Here is a 22,046-nt window from a genome sequence, read left to right as displayed (position 1 = left end):
TTTAAACAAAAAACAAATATAGTGAAACATATGGTTTCCTGTCTATATTTACATATACTTATATATAGACATCAGTATGAATGGAAAACTGGTAGTCTTTGTTATAAAGCAGTGCACTCTTTACAGACATGTGGGGCTGGAGCAGGTGAAATAGTTACAATCTCCCCACTCACTTAAACACTTTTAAGGCTCAGCTATAGTGTGTTGATTGGCAAGACCTGTTTGTAGTCTTGTATGCAAATGACATGTTTGTACAGTTTGGACATTTGCATGTGAAAATGAGGTACCTGCCTAGAGGGTGCTGGTGCACAAGTGTAAGCAAAAGTTTTGAAAGATTCAAGTCATATTCAAAGATCTGTGGAGCGGGCACGAATCCTGTAGATGTGATAAATAAGTGTATATGGAATGCATGCGGCAAACAGGTGATCCAAAATCGAGATGCTCTGACGCACTAGGCATGTGGTCATTTTCTTGGTCACTCACATGAACCAAAGGTTTGCAGACCATCTGCCAGTGATCTTCACTCTGATGTTTCTGATTGACAGCTCTATCCCTGTGCCAGGAACGAAGCGCACAGAGAATTCAGGGATCTGTAGATCTTGAATCTGTATCCTGTGGGTTAAGAAGAAAGATTCATAAAGTGTGGGTAATATGACATTGTGCTTTCCATTATCTCTCTGTAATCTCCACCCACTCCCTCCCCTTGATCCCTGGTCTTGCCCGCCGCTCCTGCTCCACCGCTGCCACAGTTGGCTCTCTGTTAGTGCGTCTGCCTTTTGCCTTTCGCCTTGCTGCAGCTACCAGTTTGCCCCCGCTGCCGAAGTTTTGCCTGGCTCTCTACCCCAGGTAACCCCTCCCCCTAAACCTCAGCGTCTCCAATCGCTAAATTATTTTTGGGCTGCAATTGTAAGAGCTGGGCTCAAAATGTAAGTGCAAGTGCAATTGTAAGTATGTGACTGTCTTATTTTGGGCTATCATTGTGGGCTCTTGTTTATAGGTCTAGTCTTTCTCGGGGGATGGGTGCACTTCTCCGTTTCCCTGCCACTCATTCATCTTAGCTCTGCCCCTTGCTGCTCCCTCCGTTCTCCAGTAGGTGCCAGTCTCCTCAGGCCTCCCACACATCACCTCCCACCTCACAGGCCTACTTTTGGAGGCCGCTGCTCAGCTGCGTGTAGCTGGCGTGCCGCTGGTGCATCGAAGGCGTGCCAAAGGTAAGCCCATCTGCATCATCGACGCCTGAATCACACACAGTGCCATGAACCCTAGCCCTCAGCACTCCTACAGATACTCCGCTGCAGACCTTTGTACTCTGGACTCCCAGCGCAACAACGACTGCTGCCTCCCATCGCCTCACTCCACAGCTCCACACCTGCATCGACCGCCGTTTCACCTCCACCCCAGCACCGACCACCACACCCAGCAATCAGCACCACACCAGCACCAGATGTCAACATCTACCGGGAACAACTAAGCGGCCTCCTGATCAATGCCAGATCACTCTGCAAGCACACCACTGAAGTCTGGGACACCATCTCCACCCTCGCCCCCGACGTGACCTTCATTACTGAGACCTGGCTCACTCGCATCGGCCCCTGACATCGCCACGGCAACACCCAGTAGCTAATTGAGGAAGCACTGCGACTGCACCAACAAACACGGAGTTGACTTCGCCATCGTACACAAGGAATCGATCACCTGCACCATCACCGATGACAAAACCACGCCAATCATGGAACACATGAACTTCCAGCTCCACACCAACAATAAAGCACCATCATAGGAGCCCTCACATACAGACCACAAGGACCACGAACCAGCCTCAGGAATGCCATCGCTGAATTCATCACCCTGCTCACCATTGAATCTGAGCACTACGTTTTCCTTGGAGACCTCAACTTCCACCTGGACGACTCCACTGACACCAACTCCACCGACCTCTGTAAAGATTTGGCAACATTGGGGTCAAATAACTAGTCACTGACCCCACGCACAAAGAAGCAGGACATACGCTGGACCCCATTTTTACGACCAGCGACAGAATCAGATATAGCCACACCTCGAAACTCACCTGGTCGACCACTCCATTGTGCACTTCACTCTTGCCAGATCTCCTCACACCTCCACAGTGCCCCCTACCGCTGCTGGTCCAAGGTCACACAGCAACAATGGACTGATGCCCTCAGCATCACACAGCCCAATGTCACCACCAACCTGGACCAGGCAGTAGAGAACTTCAATGCCTGGATCACCAGCTCCGCCAATTAAGTTGCTCCCGCCAAAACACACAATACTACCATACGAGCCAGCTGGTACACTGCGGAACTCAGCACATCGAACCACACCGACCAAGCCACCTTCAAATCAGTCCCCAACAACTATCCCCGCTAGCTCAAAGCCGCAAAAAGGGAGGCCCTGACCCACCGGATCGAGACCAGCGCCAACCAAACCAAGTAACTCTACTCAGCATCAGAGAGTTCACCTGTTCATCAGCCACCGATAACTTGATCCTCTCCTCACAGGAACTCTGCGACGCCCTTGCCAACCACTTCAACAACAAGATAGCAACCATCTAAAGAAATTTCGATCCCAACCCTCTGACCTCCTAAGCATCCTATCGACCACAACTACCAACCATGCGCTCACCACATGGGAACAACTCAGCACACCAAACACAACCACCTTTTTGAGCTCCATTCCCTCGGGAGCTCCCACTGACCCACGCCCCCACCGTGTTTTCAACCTTGGAAGAGACAAGATCAGCCTCCAGCTCACTGCCATCCTCAATGCCTCCATAACCACAGCCACCTTTCCCGAGGCCTGGAAACACACAGAGGTGAAACCCCTGCTCAAGAAACCTTCGGCAGACCCCAACGAGCTCCAGTACTATCGTCCCGTCCCTGCTCCTGTTCCTCGCCAAAGTCCTGGAGAAGGCCATCAATCTCCAACTCACCAAACTCCTGGAGAGAAACAACCTTATGGACTCCTCCTAATCAATTTCAGAGTCAACCACAGCACTGGGACAGCCCTGATCATTGCAACAGACGACATCCACACCCTACTCGACAGAGGAGAATCGGCTGTCCTCATTCCGCAGGACCTCCCTGCAGCCTTTGACACAGTCTCCCATCACACACTCATCGATCAACTACAGCAGACTGGAATTACAGATGATGTGCTCAGATTGATGGCATTCTTTCTCACAGGGCACACCCAAAGAATCCACCTCCCGCCTTGCACCTCGAAACCCAAGCACACCATCTGCGGCGTACGTCCAGGCACATCCCTCAGTCCAATCCTCTTCAACATCTACATGACACCTCTTCGAGACATCACCAGATCGCGTGGCATCAACATCATCTCCTACACCGACAATACCCAGCTCGTTCAACTTCCACAACTGTGTGAAGGAGAACTCGGCCTGGATGAAGGACTGCCTGAAGCTCACCACGGACAAAACTAAAGTTCTGATCTTCGGCAAACACACCACCCTCTAGAATGAATCCTGGTGGCTGGTGGAGCTCGGACCTACCCCCACGCTGAAAGACCAAGCCCCAACCTCGCTTAATTCTTGACAGCGAACTCTCAATGAAATGTCAGGTGAACGCCATTTCCTCATCCTACTGCCACAAGCCCGTAAAGTCTTCAAGTGGCTACCCATCAGCACCAGGAAAACAGTGATACATGCCCTCATCACAAGCCGACTTGACTATGGCAACGCACTCTATGCAGTTGCCACCACCAAACTCATGCAAAGCCTCCACATGATCCAGACGCACCTGCCAGACTGATCCACAACCTCCCCAAGAGGACCCACATCACCCCGCACCTGAAGGGCCTCCACTGGCTCCTCATCCAGAAGAGATGACAATTCAAGCTCCTGACCCACGCCTATAAAGCCCTCCATGACCAAGGACCCGCCTACATGCACCACTGCCTCCATTTGTACCGAACCACCAGGAATCTCCTCTCCACACACCGCGTCCTTGCACAGATATCACGCATCCGCCTCTCTGTAGGATGCACCATCTCCCACCTCACCGACAAAGACTGGAATGTCCTCCTCCTTCACCTCCGCACCACACCCTCACTGACCCACTTCAGGGAGGGACTCAAGACCTAGCTCTTTGACTGACACCTGCAGTGCAGCACCTGGATACCCCCTTGGACGATAAGCTGTGGTATACAAGTACAACTTGATTGATTGATTCCCCCTCACCTCTCAGTCCCTTACGGCCATCTCTTATTACAGAGCCTTCCATTCTCTCACACCTCCACACCTCAACCCTGCAACCCGCACCCTTTCAATCCACTGTCTCCCTTTACCCTCTGTAGAAATTACCATTTGAGATGTACCCAGAAGAAATCTCTAGGGATATGGAAGAGACCCAAGTGTGCTGTGAATTGGCTTGGACACCCTTGAGCTAGACAAACATTCAAGATATTTGGGGGTCCTCTTAACTGATTTGCATACCCATGTGCCCAGGAAATTTACAATAAAGTTAATCCAAAGGTCCTCTCAACTGGAAGAGTCACCAAAGGACCTGGGAAAAATACATAGACCCACAGATCCTCTGAACTGGCATGGGCACTAGGAAAATTGAATGAGCAGGTGGGGAAACACATGTACCCAAGAAAAACCCAAGAGACGCAGGGTTCCTCTACAAAAGCAAGGACACCAACAGGCCCAAGAATTATCCAAGAGGCACAGTGGTCCTCTAAACAGGCATGGATACCTATGGGCACAAGAATGATCCAGAGACTTGTTCCTACACTGAAGTGGCCACTCAAAATGCAGCCGAGGAGTAGGTGGTAAAGCAACAGCTTTATTTCTCAGCCCGGTACAGCAGACTTTGGGCTTCATCCTCCAGTTTCCAACTGCCACCCTTTGTGAATCCTCCCAACATTCCAGAGCCCGCATTCCATTACATCACACATAGAAATTAAACAAGAGAAAAAAGAACTAGAAAAATATGATCAACGTAATGCGTCTTAGTTCTAGAAACATGTCACTAACACAGGGCCAAACAAAGATAACACCCCAGGACATTATTACATGAAAGGCATTTTAAGGTCCCCAGTGTAAACACGTGACAAGATCCATGATGGCAGGGCATTCAGACGCCATATTCTAGAAACATAATACTAGGGGTGGCTATAACTTGCGTATTTCCGTGTAGCATAATCATGTGGAATTACCTAAAAATAACACGAGATTGCAAGGAATTACAAGAGAAGAGTACCTCTGTATTTAGCAATATTTTCTTAGGGAAACAATGCCCCCTTGGATCAAAAGTGGACGTGAGGGTGCATTTTGTGCTAAGAAATAGAGCTAAATGCAACAGAACATGAATAGAGACCTTGAGCAGCTGCTGCCGCTTGCTAAATGTGCACATGGGATAGGATTTCCCCCCAACATACTTCTGCCATTTGGCGCAAGTTTTTTGGGGCAAACTGCACTCTTGTGTCCAAAATGGAAGCAGGGATTCATTTTGAGCAAATAGCACTAATTGCAACAGAACATAAATGGAAGCACGAGCAGCCATTCTCACTCACTAAATGTGCTCTTTCTGTAGGATCTTCCCGCAAAATCACTGTTAATTATGTGAGCGGGCATAATCGAACTATTATCAGTAATTCTGCGTCAAAGAGTAATGCTCAATTAACGAAATTACTCCAGTTAATCTGGCATAATAAAGTTTTCTCACAGACCTACATAATACTCTAACATGGAAAAAAGCCTGTTTGGCTGAACTGAACTCGAGGGAGGCTTCATTAACATCCTGGATTTTGTCTTAAATTGTCCAGGATACTATCTACTTAGCTCAAATCTCCCTTAAATGGAGACTGGTAAACCAACAGTTTCCTGAGTTGCAGGCCAATTTTGAGAATGCAAGACCGTAATTTACCTATAGAGTTTAGGTACTGCTTAGGCAGATTGTGAGAAAATATTTTATGTATTTGTTTTTAGCCATTTCTTAAATTACATGTAGTACTTGCTGATGAGTAGACAGGTCAGATGGAAATATAAAAGGAGAGTGCGGTCGAGGCAGGCACTTTCACAGCTTCTTGCCTATCTGGCTCCACCAAACTCTTGATTCCCCTGCTCTATTTAGAATGGTGGGGAAGCGGTGGGTTTCTGATGGCAAAACCTCAGGTTGCTTCACCTTCAGAAACCTCTGACCTGACCGTCTGTCTGCCGTAGGACGGTCAGGTCAAAGTGATGGTCACTTCACCCTGGCTGAGAGTCGGGCAATGATCATAAGGTTTCTCTACACAGGGGAATTTGTTTTTTACAATGCGGGGATTACATCGCAATGCCATTACTTCGCGGTTTTTACAACGCAAGTCGTTACAACGACTTGCGCTGGATGGCGCTCTAGGACAAGGAATAGTATAATTTACTATCAAACACCTTCCCTACTGTACGTAGACTGGAGTTGGAATAGTAAATTATACTACTCCAAAGTCTGGCGCCCTCCAACGCAAGTCATTGTAATTACTTGCGTTGTAAAAACCACGATGTAATGTACCGTGGTGTAAATGTATGCGTAGTAACGTCATACATCCCTACACAGGGCCACCATGAAAGACAAGCGTTTCCAGGCAGGAACATCAACCAATGGCCTGCATGTGTAGGGAGAAACACCCTGCCAAGCAGGCACATCAAGCATGGGGCCCAATCAGCATATCTTCTCAAAGGAGCCACCCCTACGGCAGGTCCACTGATTCCTGAAAAATCCCCATCTGCCCGGGAGGGATCTCTAAATATTGTTGGTGATTATCTGCCTAAGAAAAGGAGGTCATAGTCTGTTCCTGGAGGATAGATATGCCTCTGAGTCCCTTAACATATAAAAATCCTAAATTAGTAGTAACTTTGGTTTGTTGATATTTTTGTGTATTATTGAGTTTTATTTTTTATTGAAGTAACGGACTGGACAAACATGCTGGACGTCTATTTAGTGCGGAGCTCATTGTATCCCCAGACTAATCTTCCTGAGAAGCTTGTGACTGCTCACCATAACTATGCCAAAGAAAATGTACTTGACCCAGTTTGTAGAGCCATAGTAGGTTCCTGCTGTGGCCCAGGTACCCTGCTTGTCCCATGGTTGCCCCCGAACAGGGCCTGAAGAATGTGCTTTTGCATACGTGGCTGCTTTCCCCCATTCAGAGTTATACCGTATGTATAACTCTGCGTACATGCAAGAGTAACCATCTTGGGCAGATGCAGGCGACACTTAGAGGGCAAGTGGGCTGATGGAAAGCAGGTTCTGGGGTACACTACATTTTTCATAAAGAGGGTTGGGGAAGAAAAGGTGAGGAGTTGGAGAAGCAGGAAGAGACAGCGAGAGGGAGAGAAAATAGTTCCTCATGGACTGCAATGCAAGGTCATACATCAGCAGTGTTATGTTAAGTTATATTGATTTATATAGCAGTCTACTCCCACAAGGGGAATCCAGGAGCTTGGGCAGGCATGTAGGTGTGTGGTCATCAAGGTGCATACAAGAAGAGCCAGGCCTTCAGCTTCTTGCGACCCTCAAGAAGTGAGGTGTAAGCTCTGATGTGTTGAGTGAGGTCCTTCCATGTCTTGGGTGCGGTGTACGAGAATGTGTGACCTCCGGTTTTGCATTGGCAGATGAGGAGAATGAGTGAGAGTGAGACCGAGCGTAGGTGTCTGGTGGGTTTGTGAAAGTGTATGCAGAGGTAATCTGGTCTTGTGTTGTGTAGGGCTTAGTATGTGTGCGTGAGAATTTTAAATTGGCTGTAATGAATGGACAGCAAGGGTGGCGGTAAACAACGCTCCGCTTGTGGAGCTTGCAAAGTTTTGGCACTCTGCTGCTCCGCTTGGAGCACGGAGTTCAGGATACACTTCACTCACCATCCGCCACGTATCAGAGTTTACCCGCGCCCCACTCCCGACGTTGAGTTTCTACACCTAATATGGCTCCTATGGCAAAACATTCAGGTAATGCACTCTAGTAGTGCTGATTTCCTTCTGTGAGACACATGACCTAAACCTTCACAGCCACTCAAGAGGCGCGCATGCTGGGCACTGATCAACAAGTTAGACTTCTCCTTCCTTTGCACAGTCTGACTGAGGCATCATGTTGGAGACAACCAGGAGCAGAGTCAGCACAAGGACGGAAAGCCGGTCCATGCGGCAAAGACCGCGTACAGCGACTCTTCACTCCTGCTGACGCTGGCAAACTAAACCTAACAAGGTGGCAAAACATGATAAGCTAAAAAAAGCTAAATAGGACCCAACACTAGTTGTGTGAGTACCTTATATATGTTGTTTGTTTGTTTATTGTCCTGACGAAAGCTCTCCAGACCCGGCTGGGCCAAAAGAGCTGAAACATGTTGACACATCCATATACAGATAGATATATGGTAATCTAGTTACTCGATTATACCCTATATATCGTTAATTTATAATACAGTGTCAACCTCTTCCCATTAAAAATCTTTTAAGGTGACACACTGTTCTTAAAGTAAAATTTCCCTTTTTCCCTTCCCTATGATTTCTGGACACTTCTACCTGAACCAGAGGTAGCCTCGGGTGAGGCAGGCATACCGCACGTTATTTGGCAACCCTATGACTATGCCATGACTCCTGGCGGGGCGGAAAAAAGATACACCGCAACGATCTGAACCAGGTGGTCTATGAGGGTTGTCAATACTTAGCCGACGGTTAAGTAGATACTAGTGTCCATTCCAATTTTGATTAATTTAGCATTGAACCAGGGGAACCGAATGGACCGTGAATCCTCTTCCCTCCTTTTCTGATATAAGGCAAATTTACATCACAATAAGGCCGCACAACATGCTGAAAGAAGGGGTTGCATTGTTTCTGCTTGCCTGTAAAGGCCAGCGACTGATGCGCAAATGTATTTGTGTATTTATGACCGCCATAAGAGGTAGCCAGCATCATGCCCGGCTCGACCACTTCCCACTACCGACATGAGAGGTAAAAGAAGACCGACGCAAGGCCTGCTCCCCCTGGAATATTCACCATCAACGAGGAAGACGAGCAGCAGAAGAATGGGAATTCCAGGAGGCTGAAAGGTAAGGAATGTAGCGGGCGGCACAAGGCGGATTGTTCCACTGCAGACCTTGCACCGCCTGGACAGAGACAGCGGCCGACAGCGCAATGCTTTCATTGAGCCCACTTTAATTCCGTTGTAACCTTGTGTTCATACATGGTGACCAGGCGGCAGCACACGATATCTGTGGGAAGAGGAGGCGGGTTAGCAGGTTCACATTGCAGGCCTGCAAATAATTCATGTTGCCACAGACGCCGCCATACTGCTTTTATTGAGCATCACGGGCGGCCCATAATAAACATCAGTGCAGCTCGTCGTGACAGCTACAGGACGTGCTACGGAGTGCGGAATTGAGCTGAAGAAACCATGCATGCATGAGCAGAGGTGTGGGGGGCTCTTTTTTATGCTGTTGGTTGAGAGTCCTTGTGTGGGGTGGATCTGCACACCATTAATCGATGGTGAAAATAGGTTATGTGGATTCTGAAGAAATCTTAGCGTGCTTACTAGTATGAGGGTTGTGTGCCTGACTCCCTCCTAAATAACAATCATTCAAATACTAGCCCAGGGCGACCCTGGGCTGCTAAAAGCACAGCAGTTGGGCATTAAGCCTCTGTAATTTAAATGGAATTTTAACACATATACTCAGACTTCAATGTTTTCATTTATTTTTCCAAAGAATAGCATATTTACTCATAAGCAGTGATCATCAAAAAAATATATATATGCATGTTTCAAAGGACATTCATAATCAATGTCAAACATTAGGCACATGAAAATATTAACAAGACATATTTTCAATTCCTGTGAAATGGTATTAACGGTTCATCAATAATTGGTATTCAAAAACAATAACCAACATCCCAATGCATTTCGGGTTACGTAAAGAACCCTTCTTCAGGGGATTATTTATATACAATCAAAAATTCAATCGTCCTTGAGTGATTGGTCTCTCAAAGTGCAGATTCGACAGGATCTAAAAGACAACAACATACCAAACTATATTGAGTTTTTCCATATGTACAAGAGTTCATCACAAAAGAACGTTCTGGAGTGAACACTGAGGGGAAAGGCCAAAGTACACGCCACCAGAAAATAACACCCGTGTCTTCCTAAGCAATCAATAAGTGTGAGGTACAGAAAATGAGACCGACTCATTAATGAGAAATAATAAGAATTAAACGTGCTTCACTCTCAAAGGTGAGAAACAGGCTACAAACAGTGACATCAAAAAACATGCTGGTGACAATTTCACCAAGTGAATTACTGTGTTTAAAAGTCTGCCCTTAAGTAGAAAAATACTACTTCAATGTAGAAGAGTACATACACTCGTATAAACAGCCTCTCGTTTATCCAATGGCTTATCCAGCATAAATATCCCTTTCTGTGCCAAAACCTAAACAACAAGTAAGTAAGAGCCTTTTACAACTATAGTGCAATGTGTTTTAAATACCAGCCTGACTCTAACTTCGGAACATGTCTTACCGCCAACTTCAAAAACGGGTTCACACGCTGCTCAAAAAGTGGTCGCCCAGCAACATTCTATATGTTAAGAAGAAAACTCGTGGTGAGTTAAAGGCTGTAAGACTGCCGCCCTTGCCAAAAGTCACTACTATTACTATGTACGTGAACTGACCTGCCGCCTCCAGCAACGGCGTCCTGAATGAGTTTACCGGTGCGAGTCCGCCCTACCGATCACGTGGTGCGGAACTCGCCCGATGGTTACTGCCTCAATCAACACAAAGAAGGGACTATAGTCACGCAGCTTAGATTTTCCTCTCTATTCATGGCGGTTGTAGTGCGCCCTGCAGCCTTAACGCTGTGAACAATAAGTGCGTCTGTCATGTGGATCATCAGTAAACCTGTTTAGAGTTTACTTCAAAAGTCGCTAATTCTAAAGTACTTTATCCCAAGTTAAGTCAGAGGAGTAGTAGTGAAATACCCTCTTATGTGAAATTATGCACAGACGTGTATTGAAATAAACTCAGAGGCAACCTATGCCATACTGTCATAGATTCTTACTGTGTTCCTACGCTGAATACAAGAATGTCTAAGGTGACAAGGTAAAGGTGAAAAAAGGTAAGAGTGAAAAAACGTAAAAGTGAAAAAGACTAATCCATAACACAATTAAATGATTTATGTACAAGCTGAAACAAGGATGAGAAAAGAAAAGCATAAGTAAGTGCCAAGACTCAGTGTTCCCCCTTACAATCTGACATACGTCATCATATGAGATTTAGAGAAAGCACAAAAGTTCATAATGATCATTTAAACCATTTGGATTAATAGTTCCTAAGAATTTTATCCAGTGTGTTTCCCTTCTAGCTAGAAGTGTATGCAAATCCAATCCTGGGGAGCGTTCTATGCGCTCTAGGACTGTGTACCTGAGTTGGGGAATTGTGTGATTAGCTTCTACCCAGTGTCTGGCCAATGGGGAGGTTGTAGTGCGATTCCTAATTCGGCTTTTGTGCTCTACTATTCGAGTCTTTATTTTACGACTTGTACGTCCCACGTAAACTAGTCCACAGGGACACTTGATCGCGTATACAACTCCTTCCGTATTGCAATCTGCATTGTGTCTTAGTTTGATGCTCACACCTGATTGCGGATGAGGAAATTGATCACCTGTGATAACGTTACCACATTGTCCGCAGTTATAGCATTTCATCATGCCCCTCTCTCTTTGTCTGACAGTTCTTTTTTGAGGTTTCAAAAATTCCCTTAGATTCTTGGTTCTGGTGTGTGCGAAAAGGGGACTGCCATGAAAAACTGTTCTAAAATCAGGTTCATTTTCGATAAGTTCCCAACGATTCCTGATTATTGTCTTGATCTGTGTGGCTTGCGTAGAGTTCTTAAGAACAAATACCTCACGTTGCATGGGTACTTTCTCTTTGGGTGTTAGAAGTTCATTGCGAGTTTTTCTTGACGTGATCTGAACAGCTTCACTGAGTATTTGCTCTGTGTAACCTCGCTCTTTGTATTGTTGCTTCTGTTTTGTAATCTCTTCCTTACTTCGTACATCATCTGATGTTATCCTCTTAATTCGCATCATCTGCGAAATCGGAAGATGTTTTTTCAAGCTGTACGGGTGTGCGCTCGTGAAAAGCAACGCATTATTAACGTCTGTTGGCTTCCTATATACCGACGTTGATAACCCAGTTGGTGTTTTGCTTATTTCAATATCCAGAAAATGAATCTTCTGTTTTTCGATACTATGTGTAAACTGGATGCGAGGGTTCAATTCATTCAATTTACAAATACTCTCTTCCAGTTCATCTCTGGTGCCTGTCCAGATGACTAGAATGTCATCAATGTACCTCAAGAAAACAGCTGCATGTCTTTTCCACATCAAATTAGAAAGTATGTGTTGGTCCTCGAAATGAGCCATGTAGGTATTGGCGTATGACGGTGCTCCGGGAAAACCCATCGCTGTCCCTGTACGCTGTATGAAAAAATTGTCCTTCCACACAAAGTAGTTGTTATAGAGTGCAAAATGTAGTAATTCTAGAAGAAAAACTGCTTTATCATGATCAATTTCAGAATTTAACAAACGCCATTCTATTGCCTCCAGTCCTTCTTTGTGTGCAATAGAGGTGTATAGTGCGACTACATCAATTGTACAGAGCCAGATGTCATTCGCAAAGAGATGTTTTTGTGATTCCAGTTTCAGTAAACAATCGGTGGTGTCTTTAACATATGTCTCCCAGGATTGGAATCTAAGGGAATTTTTGAAACCTCAAAAAAGAACTGTCAGACAAAGAGAGAGGGGCATGATGAAATGCTATAACTGCGGACAATGTGGTAACGTTATCACAGGTGATCAATTTCCTCATCCGCAATCAGGTGTGAGCATCAAACTAAGACACAATGCAGATTGCAATACGGAAGGAGTTGTATACGCGATCAAGTGTCCCTGTGGACTAGTTTACGTGGGACGTACAAGTCGTAAAATAAAGACTCGAATAGTAGAGCACAAAAGCCGAATTAGGAATCGCACTACAACCTCCCCATTGGCCAGACACTGGGTAGAAGCTAATCACACAATTCCCCAACTCAGGTACACAGTCCTAGAGCGCATAGAACGCTCCCCAGGATTGGATTTGCATACACTTCTAGCTAGAAGGGAAACACACTGGATAAAATTCTTAGGAACTATTAATCCAAATGGTTTAAATGATCATTATGAACTTTTGTGCTTTCTCTAAATCTCATATGATGACGTATGTCAGATTGTAAGGGGGAACACTGAGTCTTGGCACTTACTTATGCTTTTCTTTTCTCATCCTTGTTTCAGCTTGTACATAAATCATTTAATTGTGTTATGGATTAGTCTTTTTCACTTTTACGTTTTTTCACTCTTACCTTTTTTCACCTTTACCTTGTCACCTTAGACATTCTTGTATTCAGCGTAGGAACACAGTAAGAATCTATGACAGTATGGCATAGGTTGCCTCTGAGTTTATTTCAATACACGTCTGTGCATAATTTCACATAAGAGGGTATTTCACTACTACTCCTCTGACTTAACTTGGGATAAAGTACTTTAGAATTAGCGACTTTTGAAGTAAACTCTAAACAGGTTTACTGATGATCCACATGACAGACGCACTTATTGTTCACAGCGTTAAGGCTGCAGGGCGCACTACAACCGCCATGAATAGAGAGGAAAATCTAAGCTGCGTGACTATAGTCCCTTCTTTGTGTTGATTGAGGCAGTAACCATCGGGCGAGTTCCGCACCACGTGATCGGTAGGGCGGACTCGCACCGGTAAACTCATTCAGGACGCCGTTGCTGGAGGCGGCAGGTCAGTTCACGTACATAGTAATAGTAGTGACTTTTGGCAAGGGCGGCAGTCTTACAGCCTTTAACTCACCACGAGTTTTCTTCTTAACATATAGAATGTTGCTGGGCGACCACTTTTTGAGCAGCGTGTGAACCCGTTTTTGAAGTTGGCGGTAAGACATGTTCCGAAGTTAGAGTCAGGCTGGTATTTAAAACACATTGCACTATAGTTGTAAAAGGCTCTTACTTACTTGTTGTTTAGGTTTTGGCACAGAAAGGGATATTTATGCTGGATAAGCCATTGGATAAACGAGAGGCTGTTTATACGAGTGTATGTACTCTTCTACATTGAAGTAGTATTTTTCTACTTAAGGGCAGACTTTTGAACACAGTAATTCACTTGGTGAAATTGTCACCAGCATGTTTTTTGATGTCACTGTTTGTAGCCTGTTTCTCACCTTTGAGAGTGAAGCACGTTTAATTCTTATTATTTCTCATTAATGAGTCGGTCTCATTTTCTGTACCTCACACTTATTGATTGCTTAGGAAGACACGGGTGTTATTTTCTGGTGGCGTGTACTTTGGCCTTTCCCCTCAGTGTTCACTCCAGAACGTTCTTTTGTGATGAACTCTTGTACATATGGAAAAACTCAATATAGTTTGGTATGTTGTTGTCTTTTAGATCCTGTCGAATCTGCACTTTGAGAGACCAATCACTCAAGGACGATTGAATTTTTGATTGTATATAATTAATCCCCTGAAGAAGGGTTCTTTACGTAACCCGAAATGCATTGGGATGTTGGTTATTGTTTTTGAATACCAATTATTGATGAACCGTTAATACCATTTCACAGGAATTGAAAATATGTCTTGTTAATATTTTCATGTGCCTAATGTTTGACATTGATTATGAATGTCCTTTGAAACATGCATATATATATTTTTTTGATGATCACTGCTTATGAGTAAATATGCTATTCTTTGGAAAAATAAATGAAAACATTGAAGTCTGAGTATATGTGTTAAAATTCCATTTAAATTACAGAGGCTTAATGCCCAACTGCTGTGCTTCTAGCAGCCCAGGGTCGCCCTGGGCTAGTATTTGAATGGTTGGTTGAGAGTCAGCACCAGCGGAACTCTGCAGAAACACACAGAGTATTCATTGAAGCCTGTGAAATTCTGCAAAGTTGAACTTCGCAAGCTCCTCCCAGCCAGTGAAACTTCCTGAGGTGCGGTGTGATGTGGGTGAGGCGTGGGAGGTTGAGTATGAGTCTTGCAGCGGTGTTTGTATGGTCTGTGTAGGGGTTGTTTGGAGATTCCGGCATGAAGAATGTTGATGTAGTCCAGTCTGCTGGTGATGAGTGCTTGTGTGATGGTTCTTATGGTGTTCTGAGGCAACCATTTGAAGATCTTTTGCAGTATAGATAGGATGTGGAAGCAGGAGGTGCACATTGTGTTGACTTGAGCCATCGTGTTGAGCTTGATGTCTAGTATAATCCCTAGATTTCTTGTGTGGTCTGTGTGTGTGGGTGTTGGTCCTACCTCCAATGGCCACCAGGTGGAGTCTCAAGGGGAGGTCTTGTTCCCAAAGGCCAGTACTTGTCGGAGCTGAGCTGCAGGCAGTTGGTTCTCATTCAGTCTGCTACTGTGGTCAAGTAGCTGGTGAAGTTGGTTCTGGTGGAGGTTGTCTTGTCCATCAGGAAGATCCTGAGTTGGGTGTCATCAGCGTAGGAGACGGCGGTGATGTCTTGTGATCGGATGATGGGGGATGTCATATATATGTTGAGATGGGTGGGGTTGATCCCTGTGGGACTCTGCTTATCAATTTCTTGGTCTCTGATGTGAATGGTGATAGCCTGACCCTTTGAGTTCTTTATGTGAGGAAGGAACAGATCCATTTGAGAACGAATCCTTGCATGCCAATCTTGTGGCGTCTTCTGATGAGGTTGTTATAGGAGAGAGCATTTACGGCCCCAGAGAGGTTGATGAGGATGAGGGCCGCTGTTTCTCCTCAGTCCAGGATGATTTAAATGTCATTGGTGGGCACAATGAATGTTGTTGTGGTGCTGTGGTTCTTTCTGAATCCTAATCGAGTGCTGTCTAGAAGACGGTGAAGTTCGAGGTGGGCTGTGAATTGCTGGTGGATGGCCTTCTCAATCAACTTGACTGGTTAGGGAGCAGGGAGATGGGTCAGAAGTTACTCACATGATTCTGGTCAGCTATGGGCTTCTTGAGAAGGACGTTGATTTCTGCAAGTTTCCATTCATCCAGGAACCTGGTGGACGTGATGGAGGTGTTGATGATGTGGGTCAGGGTGGTGCTGATTGGTGATGTTCTAAGGTTGTAGATGTAGGCTGAAGTTGGATAGTTTGTCACAGCAATGGCAGCTGATGGCAAGGTGAAATACTTAGCAATGGAGAAGATCACCTTGCAGCTGTTGGAGCTTCCTTTGATGCAGCCCACTAGTGTTTTTCTATTGGTGTCTCTTATTTGCTGGTGATCGTGTCTGAGTGCAACTTTATTAGTAGTTCTGTAGGTGGTGTTATGGCTGACTCACCATTTTATTTCTAGCTGTTTACAGTGTCATTTGGTGTCTCAGAGGTCTTCGGTTTACCAGCTGGCCTGCTTGTTTGATCTACTATGCTTGTTGGGTTTGATGGATGCGAGGGAGTCCACACAGGACTTGAAGCAGTTGTTAAAGCTGTTGAAGTCCTTGTCGAGATTGTCTGTGGGGCTAGGTTGATCTGTGCTGAGGATGCTGTGCATAAGAAACAACCATCAAATAAATGGGGTGACCCAAGAAGTCAGCAGACCTGGGTAGTGAATAGCATTAAAAAACAACGGTCTCCAACTATTCTTTGAACAAGAACCAAAATTCATCGAATAATGATTTAAACTTTCACCTATTCAATGGGCATATATACCAAAATTAGCCCGATCCAATTAATGTAAATTTTATCCACAGAAAAAGCAAAGCAACAGCAAAACATTCAGAAAAGCATAGGGCAATTTTAATTCACTTCATATAATTTCTAACTGTCTCATAAAAAACATTTATGGTTGCCCAAAGAGGGACGTGCAAACAGATAGAGTTCTAGAGTGCTTAATAAAAAGAGAAGAATAGAAAAACAGCAATAAGGAGAGTGATATTTACAAATTCATATATACAAACAGTAAATTTGTACAAAATGATTCATTAGGTCCTGGTGTGTACTTTTCAGTTCTAAACAAAGTCTATCTTAATTAGAGACTTTTCTCCCAAATTAATGTTGCACACAAAATTTTTCAACACCATCCAGGACAAGTTAAAGCGTCGACGTTTCGACTCGTCTTGTGGCCGAAAGGTGATTTAAACCGTGGCCGTGCGAGTCTTCATCAGGACTACAGATTTGGGCAACCAAAGGAGCAGCATGGGGCCCTGAAACATAATAAATATGTGTGTCAAGCTGTTGCTTTCAGAAACTGCAATCACCGTAGTGTCGCATATACCCATGGTAAGGAATTACACTTACCCACTGGTAGTAGGAGAGAAGGGAACACACTTGGGCTCTTGGCTCTGTTCCACTGGTAATCTAAGTTATTACCTAAAGACATAACAAGGTGGTCATTAGACCAGTTCTAAATTGAATCCAAAGTTTTAATCTCACCAAGGGTGCCTCTGTCATTACCTTTAGGTAGATCGTAGCTGACGTTAATGATCCTCCAATTTAAGCTTCAAATCACAACCAATTTATATTCGAATTCAAGCAGACCCTATGATTTAAATTAGGGAGATTGTAAATTACAAACCAATGATGATGTATGGATTCTCATCATTCAAAACCCAAACTCAATTATAGAGCTTACCCGAAGGATTAATGGTGGTAAACCTGCTGGTCTGCATCATTTATGGGATTGGACTTGCTTCAATCCAGTCAGTTATAAATATAGTCGATATTGTTTCAGGCGCAATGAGCTGCCTATGGGTAAAGCAAAAATGGAATTAATTCCAAAAATGCCCAGTTCGAGGGGGACCTATTGTCAAACAAATAGGAGTCAAGGGGTTCAATAAGATTCGTGTGGTTCGAAATACACTCACCTCGTTGGACTTGCTACAATCCAGTCCAATATAGGTGTGTGGCTCCCAAGTACACCTCGTATTAGGCGCACTTCGCTTCCTAAAAGTTAAGCGAAATTGGAATAAATCCAAAGTGCCCAGTCCGAGGGTGAACATTTACCAAAGAACTTGTGTCTAAGAAATTTAAGTGCTCGAATCACACTCACCTAGATCATAGGTATCGTTAACCGTTCAGCGTTTTACTCAAAGCGACCTCCGCTCATGACGCCCAGGAACCCTCGATATAAAGGAAGGACTACACGGTAAATCAATCCGCCCCCATTCCAGAAATAAAGGAGGGACTCCTGACATAGTGTGCTCACTACAAAACATCGGCGGCCATTTCTGAGAGGGCAACCTGACCGTAATGTGTTATGTTATTCCAGGTGATACATAACGTGAGTATCTATAAAACATAATGATATCCTGCCACTTTTCGCCGGGGCCTAAATATACATACCATTAAATTCAGTGCCACTCAAAAGTAATATAAAGCCTGCATATTCACAGATATATCCAAATTTTTAACAGATAAAGAAGAAAGACAATCTGACCGTAATGTATCGGTCCCGAGGTATGTCTTTCTGTGATACCAGATCATGCATAGCGTCAGTGTCACTAACCTGACACTTTAAATTGGAACATAAATATACATCCAATCAAATTCAATGCCTCTCGAAGACTTGCCTATTCACAATTATATACAGAATTTCAACAAAATAATTGTTACTATCCAATTTTACATAAACGCATATGAACGAATGCACATTACACACAACACAGTATCTGGTTCAATAAAATTATCCAAATGCATTATAATGATCACAACATATCAATTTGGACACATCTGGTTCAATCAAATTGTCCACATGCATTATAATTTGGACACAGTAGTATATTTACATGATGACTTCACTCGGGTGTATGTTAAACTTTAAGGAGAGACACCTGCCTATTTATCTCCTCTTGTTCATTTAGTCCGTGATTACCTGTGTTAAGGGAATATATCCATTTGCACTCCCTTAGATTGAGTGCGTTACCAAAATCTCCTCCCCGAGCATTAATTGCCACTCTTTCAATTACCCACCATCGTAGGCTATCGCAATCGTGGTCAAAAGTGGTAAAATGTTCGACCAGGGGTGCGCCCGGAGTTTTACACCTGATGCGGCTGCAGTGCTGTAGGATTCTGCACTTGACTCTTTGGGTCGTTTGCCCAACATACAAAAAGCCACAGGGGCATAGGATGACATATATAACGCCGGTGGTATTACAGTTACTATGTTGTGTCAGATTGAATGTTTGATTATTGTAACTGAATGTCGTGCACTCATTGGCTAAAGGACATGCGCGGCATGTCCCGCACTTCGTATGCCCTTTAATGGGAGGAAGATCCCAAAGTGTTGTCTGTCCAATAGTTCGATTTGAAGGTAACAATGATCGAACAAGGTGGTCCCTCAACCTCATCCCCTTACGGAATGCATGTAAGGGTGGGGGCAACCCACCTAGTTCCTCACTCACCAAATGCCAATGTTGATTAATAGATTTCTTAATGGCACTACTCTTAGTGTTGAAGGTGGTAACACACACCAGGCGTTCCTCACCCTGCTGTTTCTGATTTGGTACTAGGAGATCTTCACGCTGGTTGTACCATGCTCTTTTTCGCGCTTTTTTTAAAAGCCGAGTCGGATAGCCTCGTTCCTGTAATCGTACCACAAGTGAGGATGACTCCTCGAAATAATCCTCTTTTCTGGTGCAGTTCCTCCGCAACCTCAGGAATTGGCCAAATGGCAAACTATCTCTGAGGTTGCGTGGATGGTGACTCGTGTACCTTAATAGAGTGTTTCGCTCACTGCTCTTCCTGAAGAGGGTAGTATACAGCTGCCCTCCATCCGATTTGATCTGAATATCTAAAAAGCTAATCGAAGTTCTGTCGTATTCCAAAGTGAACTGAACATTAGGTGAATAAGTATTCAGTTCACTGTGGAAGTCCATCAATTGTACTCCGCTTCCCTGCCAAATTAACAGCCCATCATCAATGTACCGTGCCCATAGGGCAATTTGATTGTAATACCGATTCTGTTGATTTAAGACATGCCTGTGCTCAAACTCATTCATGAAAATTATAGCCAGATTCGGGGCAAAACTTGCCCCCATTGCTACGCCATTCGTCTGAACATAAAATTTTCCCAAGAACATAAAGAAATTTTGTGTCATTGCTATAGTCAACAATTGAATGATAAATTCCGTTGGTACTTGGTGGGGTCTGGGTCTCTCATTCAATACATTTTCCATGCATAGGAGTCTATTAATCAACATTGGCATTTGGTGAGTGAGGAACTAGGTGGGTTGCCCCCCCCCGATGTTTTGTAGTGAGCACACTATGTCAGGAGTCCCTCCTTTATTTCTGGAATGGGGGCGGATTGATTTACCGCGTAGTCCTTCCTTTATATCAAGGGTTCCTGGGCGTCATGAGCGGAGGTCGCCTTGAGTAAAACGCTGAACGGTTAACGATACCTATGATCTATGTGAGTGTGATTCGAGCACTTAAATTTCTTAGACACAAGTTCTTTGGTAAATGTTCACCCTCGGACTGGGCTCTTTGGATTTATTCCAATTTCGCTTAACTTTTAGGAAGCGAAGTGCGCCTAATACGAGGTGTACTTGGGAGCCACACACCTATATTGGACTGGATTGTAGCAAGTCCAACGAGGTGAGTGTATTTCGAACCACACGAATCTTATTGAACCCCTTGACTCCTATTTGTTTGACAATAGGTCCCCCTCGAACTGGGCATTTTTGGAATTAATTCCATTTTTGCTTTACCCATAGGCAGCTCATTGCGCCTGAAACAATATCGACTATATTTATAACTGACTGGATTGAAGCAAGTCCAATCCCATAAATGATGCAGACCAGCAGGTTTACCACCATTAATCCTTCGGGTAAGCTCTATAATTGAGTTTGGGTTTTGAATGATGAGAATCCATACATCATCATTGGTTTGTAATTTACAATCTCCCTAATTTAAATCATAGGGTCTGCTTGAATTCGAATATAAATTGGTTGTGATTTGAAGCTTAAATTGGAGGATCATTAACGTCAGCTACGATCTACCTAAAGGTAATGATAGAGGCACCCTTGGTGAGATTAAAACTTTGGATTCAATTTAGAACTGGTCTAATGACCACCTTGTTATGTCTTTAGGTAATAACTTAGATTACCAGTGGAACAGAGCCAAGAGCCCAAGTGTGTTCCCTTCTCTCCTACTACCAGTGGGTAAGTGTAATTCCTTACCATGGGTATATGCGACACTACGGTGATTGCAGTTTCTGAAAGCAACAGCTTGACACACATATTTATTATGTTTCAGGGCCCCATGCTGCTCCTTTGGTTGCCCAAATCTGTAGTCCTGATGAAGACTCGCACGGCCACGGTTTAAATCACCTTTCGGCCACAAGACGAGTCGAAACGTCGACGCTTTAACTTGTCCTGGATGGTGTTGAAAAATTTTGAGTGCAACATTAATTTGGGAGAAAAGTCTCTAATTAAGATAGACTTTGTTTAGAACTGAAAAGTACACACCAGGACCTAATGAATCATTTTGTACAAATTTACTGTTTGTATATATGAATTTGTAAATATCACTCTCCTTATTGCTGTTTTTCTATTCTTCTCTTTTTATTAAGCACTCTAGAACTCTATCTGTTTGCACGTCCCTCTTTGGGCAACCATAAATGTTTTTTATGAGACAGTTAGAAATTATATGAAGTGAATTAAAATTGCCCTATGCTTTTCTGAATGTTTTGCTGTTGCTTTGCTTTTTCTCTGGATAAAATTTACATTAATTGGATCGGGCTAATTTTGGTATATATGCCCATTGAATAGGTGAAAGTTTAAATCATTATTCGATCAATTTTGGTTCTTGTTCAAAGAATAGTTGGAGACCGTTCTTTTTGAGTGCATAAGAAACAAGTCATCCAATCAAAAGTTAGGGGCCGATTAGGATGGTGGACGGACTTCGTCCGTCCGCCATCCTGTCGTGGGAAGGGACCGTCCGCCATAATGGTGGAGGTCCCGTGTGTCGAATTAGGATGCACCCGCCACAGTGGCGGGTGCAACCGCATTTTTA

The 22,046-nt window shown here is 44.2% G+C and overlaps 1 protein-coding gene and 1 long non-coding RNA gene across 2 annotated transcripts in view; both read right to left on the bottom strand.

The window, feature by feature from the left end:
- LOC144768237 (bactericidal permeability-increasing protein-like) overlaps positions 1-22,046 on the bottom strand; it is a 145,561-nt gene that overhangs the window by 90,734 nt on the left and 32,781 nt on the right. Inside the window, exon 4 of the mRNA XM_078651744.1 lies at positions 484-612. Coding sequence (XP_078507870.1) covers positions 484-612 — 129 coding nt within the window. The remainder of the gene's footprint in view (positions 1-483; positions 613-22,046) is intronic.
- On the bottom strand, positions 17,134-17,544 carry LOC144766665 (uncharacterized). Its single transcript, XR_013597871.1, has 3 exons — positions 17,490-17,544; positions 17,334-17,405; positions 17,134-17,239 (listed from the first exon to the last, which is right to left on the bottom strand). It is a non-coding gene; the product is annotated as an uncharacterized LOC144766665 (long non-coding RNA).

Source organism: Lissotriton helveticus, chromosome 7 (genome assembly GCF_964261635.1).
Source record: "Lissotriton helveticus chromosome 7, aLisHel1.1, whole genome shotgun sequence".
Lineage (NCBI taxonomy): Eukaryota > Metazoa > Chordata > Amphibia > Caudata > Salamandridae > Lissotriton > Lissotriton helveticus.
The sequence above is the reverse complement of the archived record's forward strand: the minus strand, read 5'-3'. Positions and strand labels throughout refer to the sequence as shown.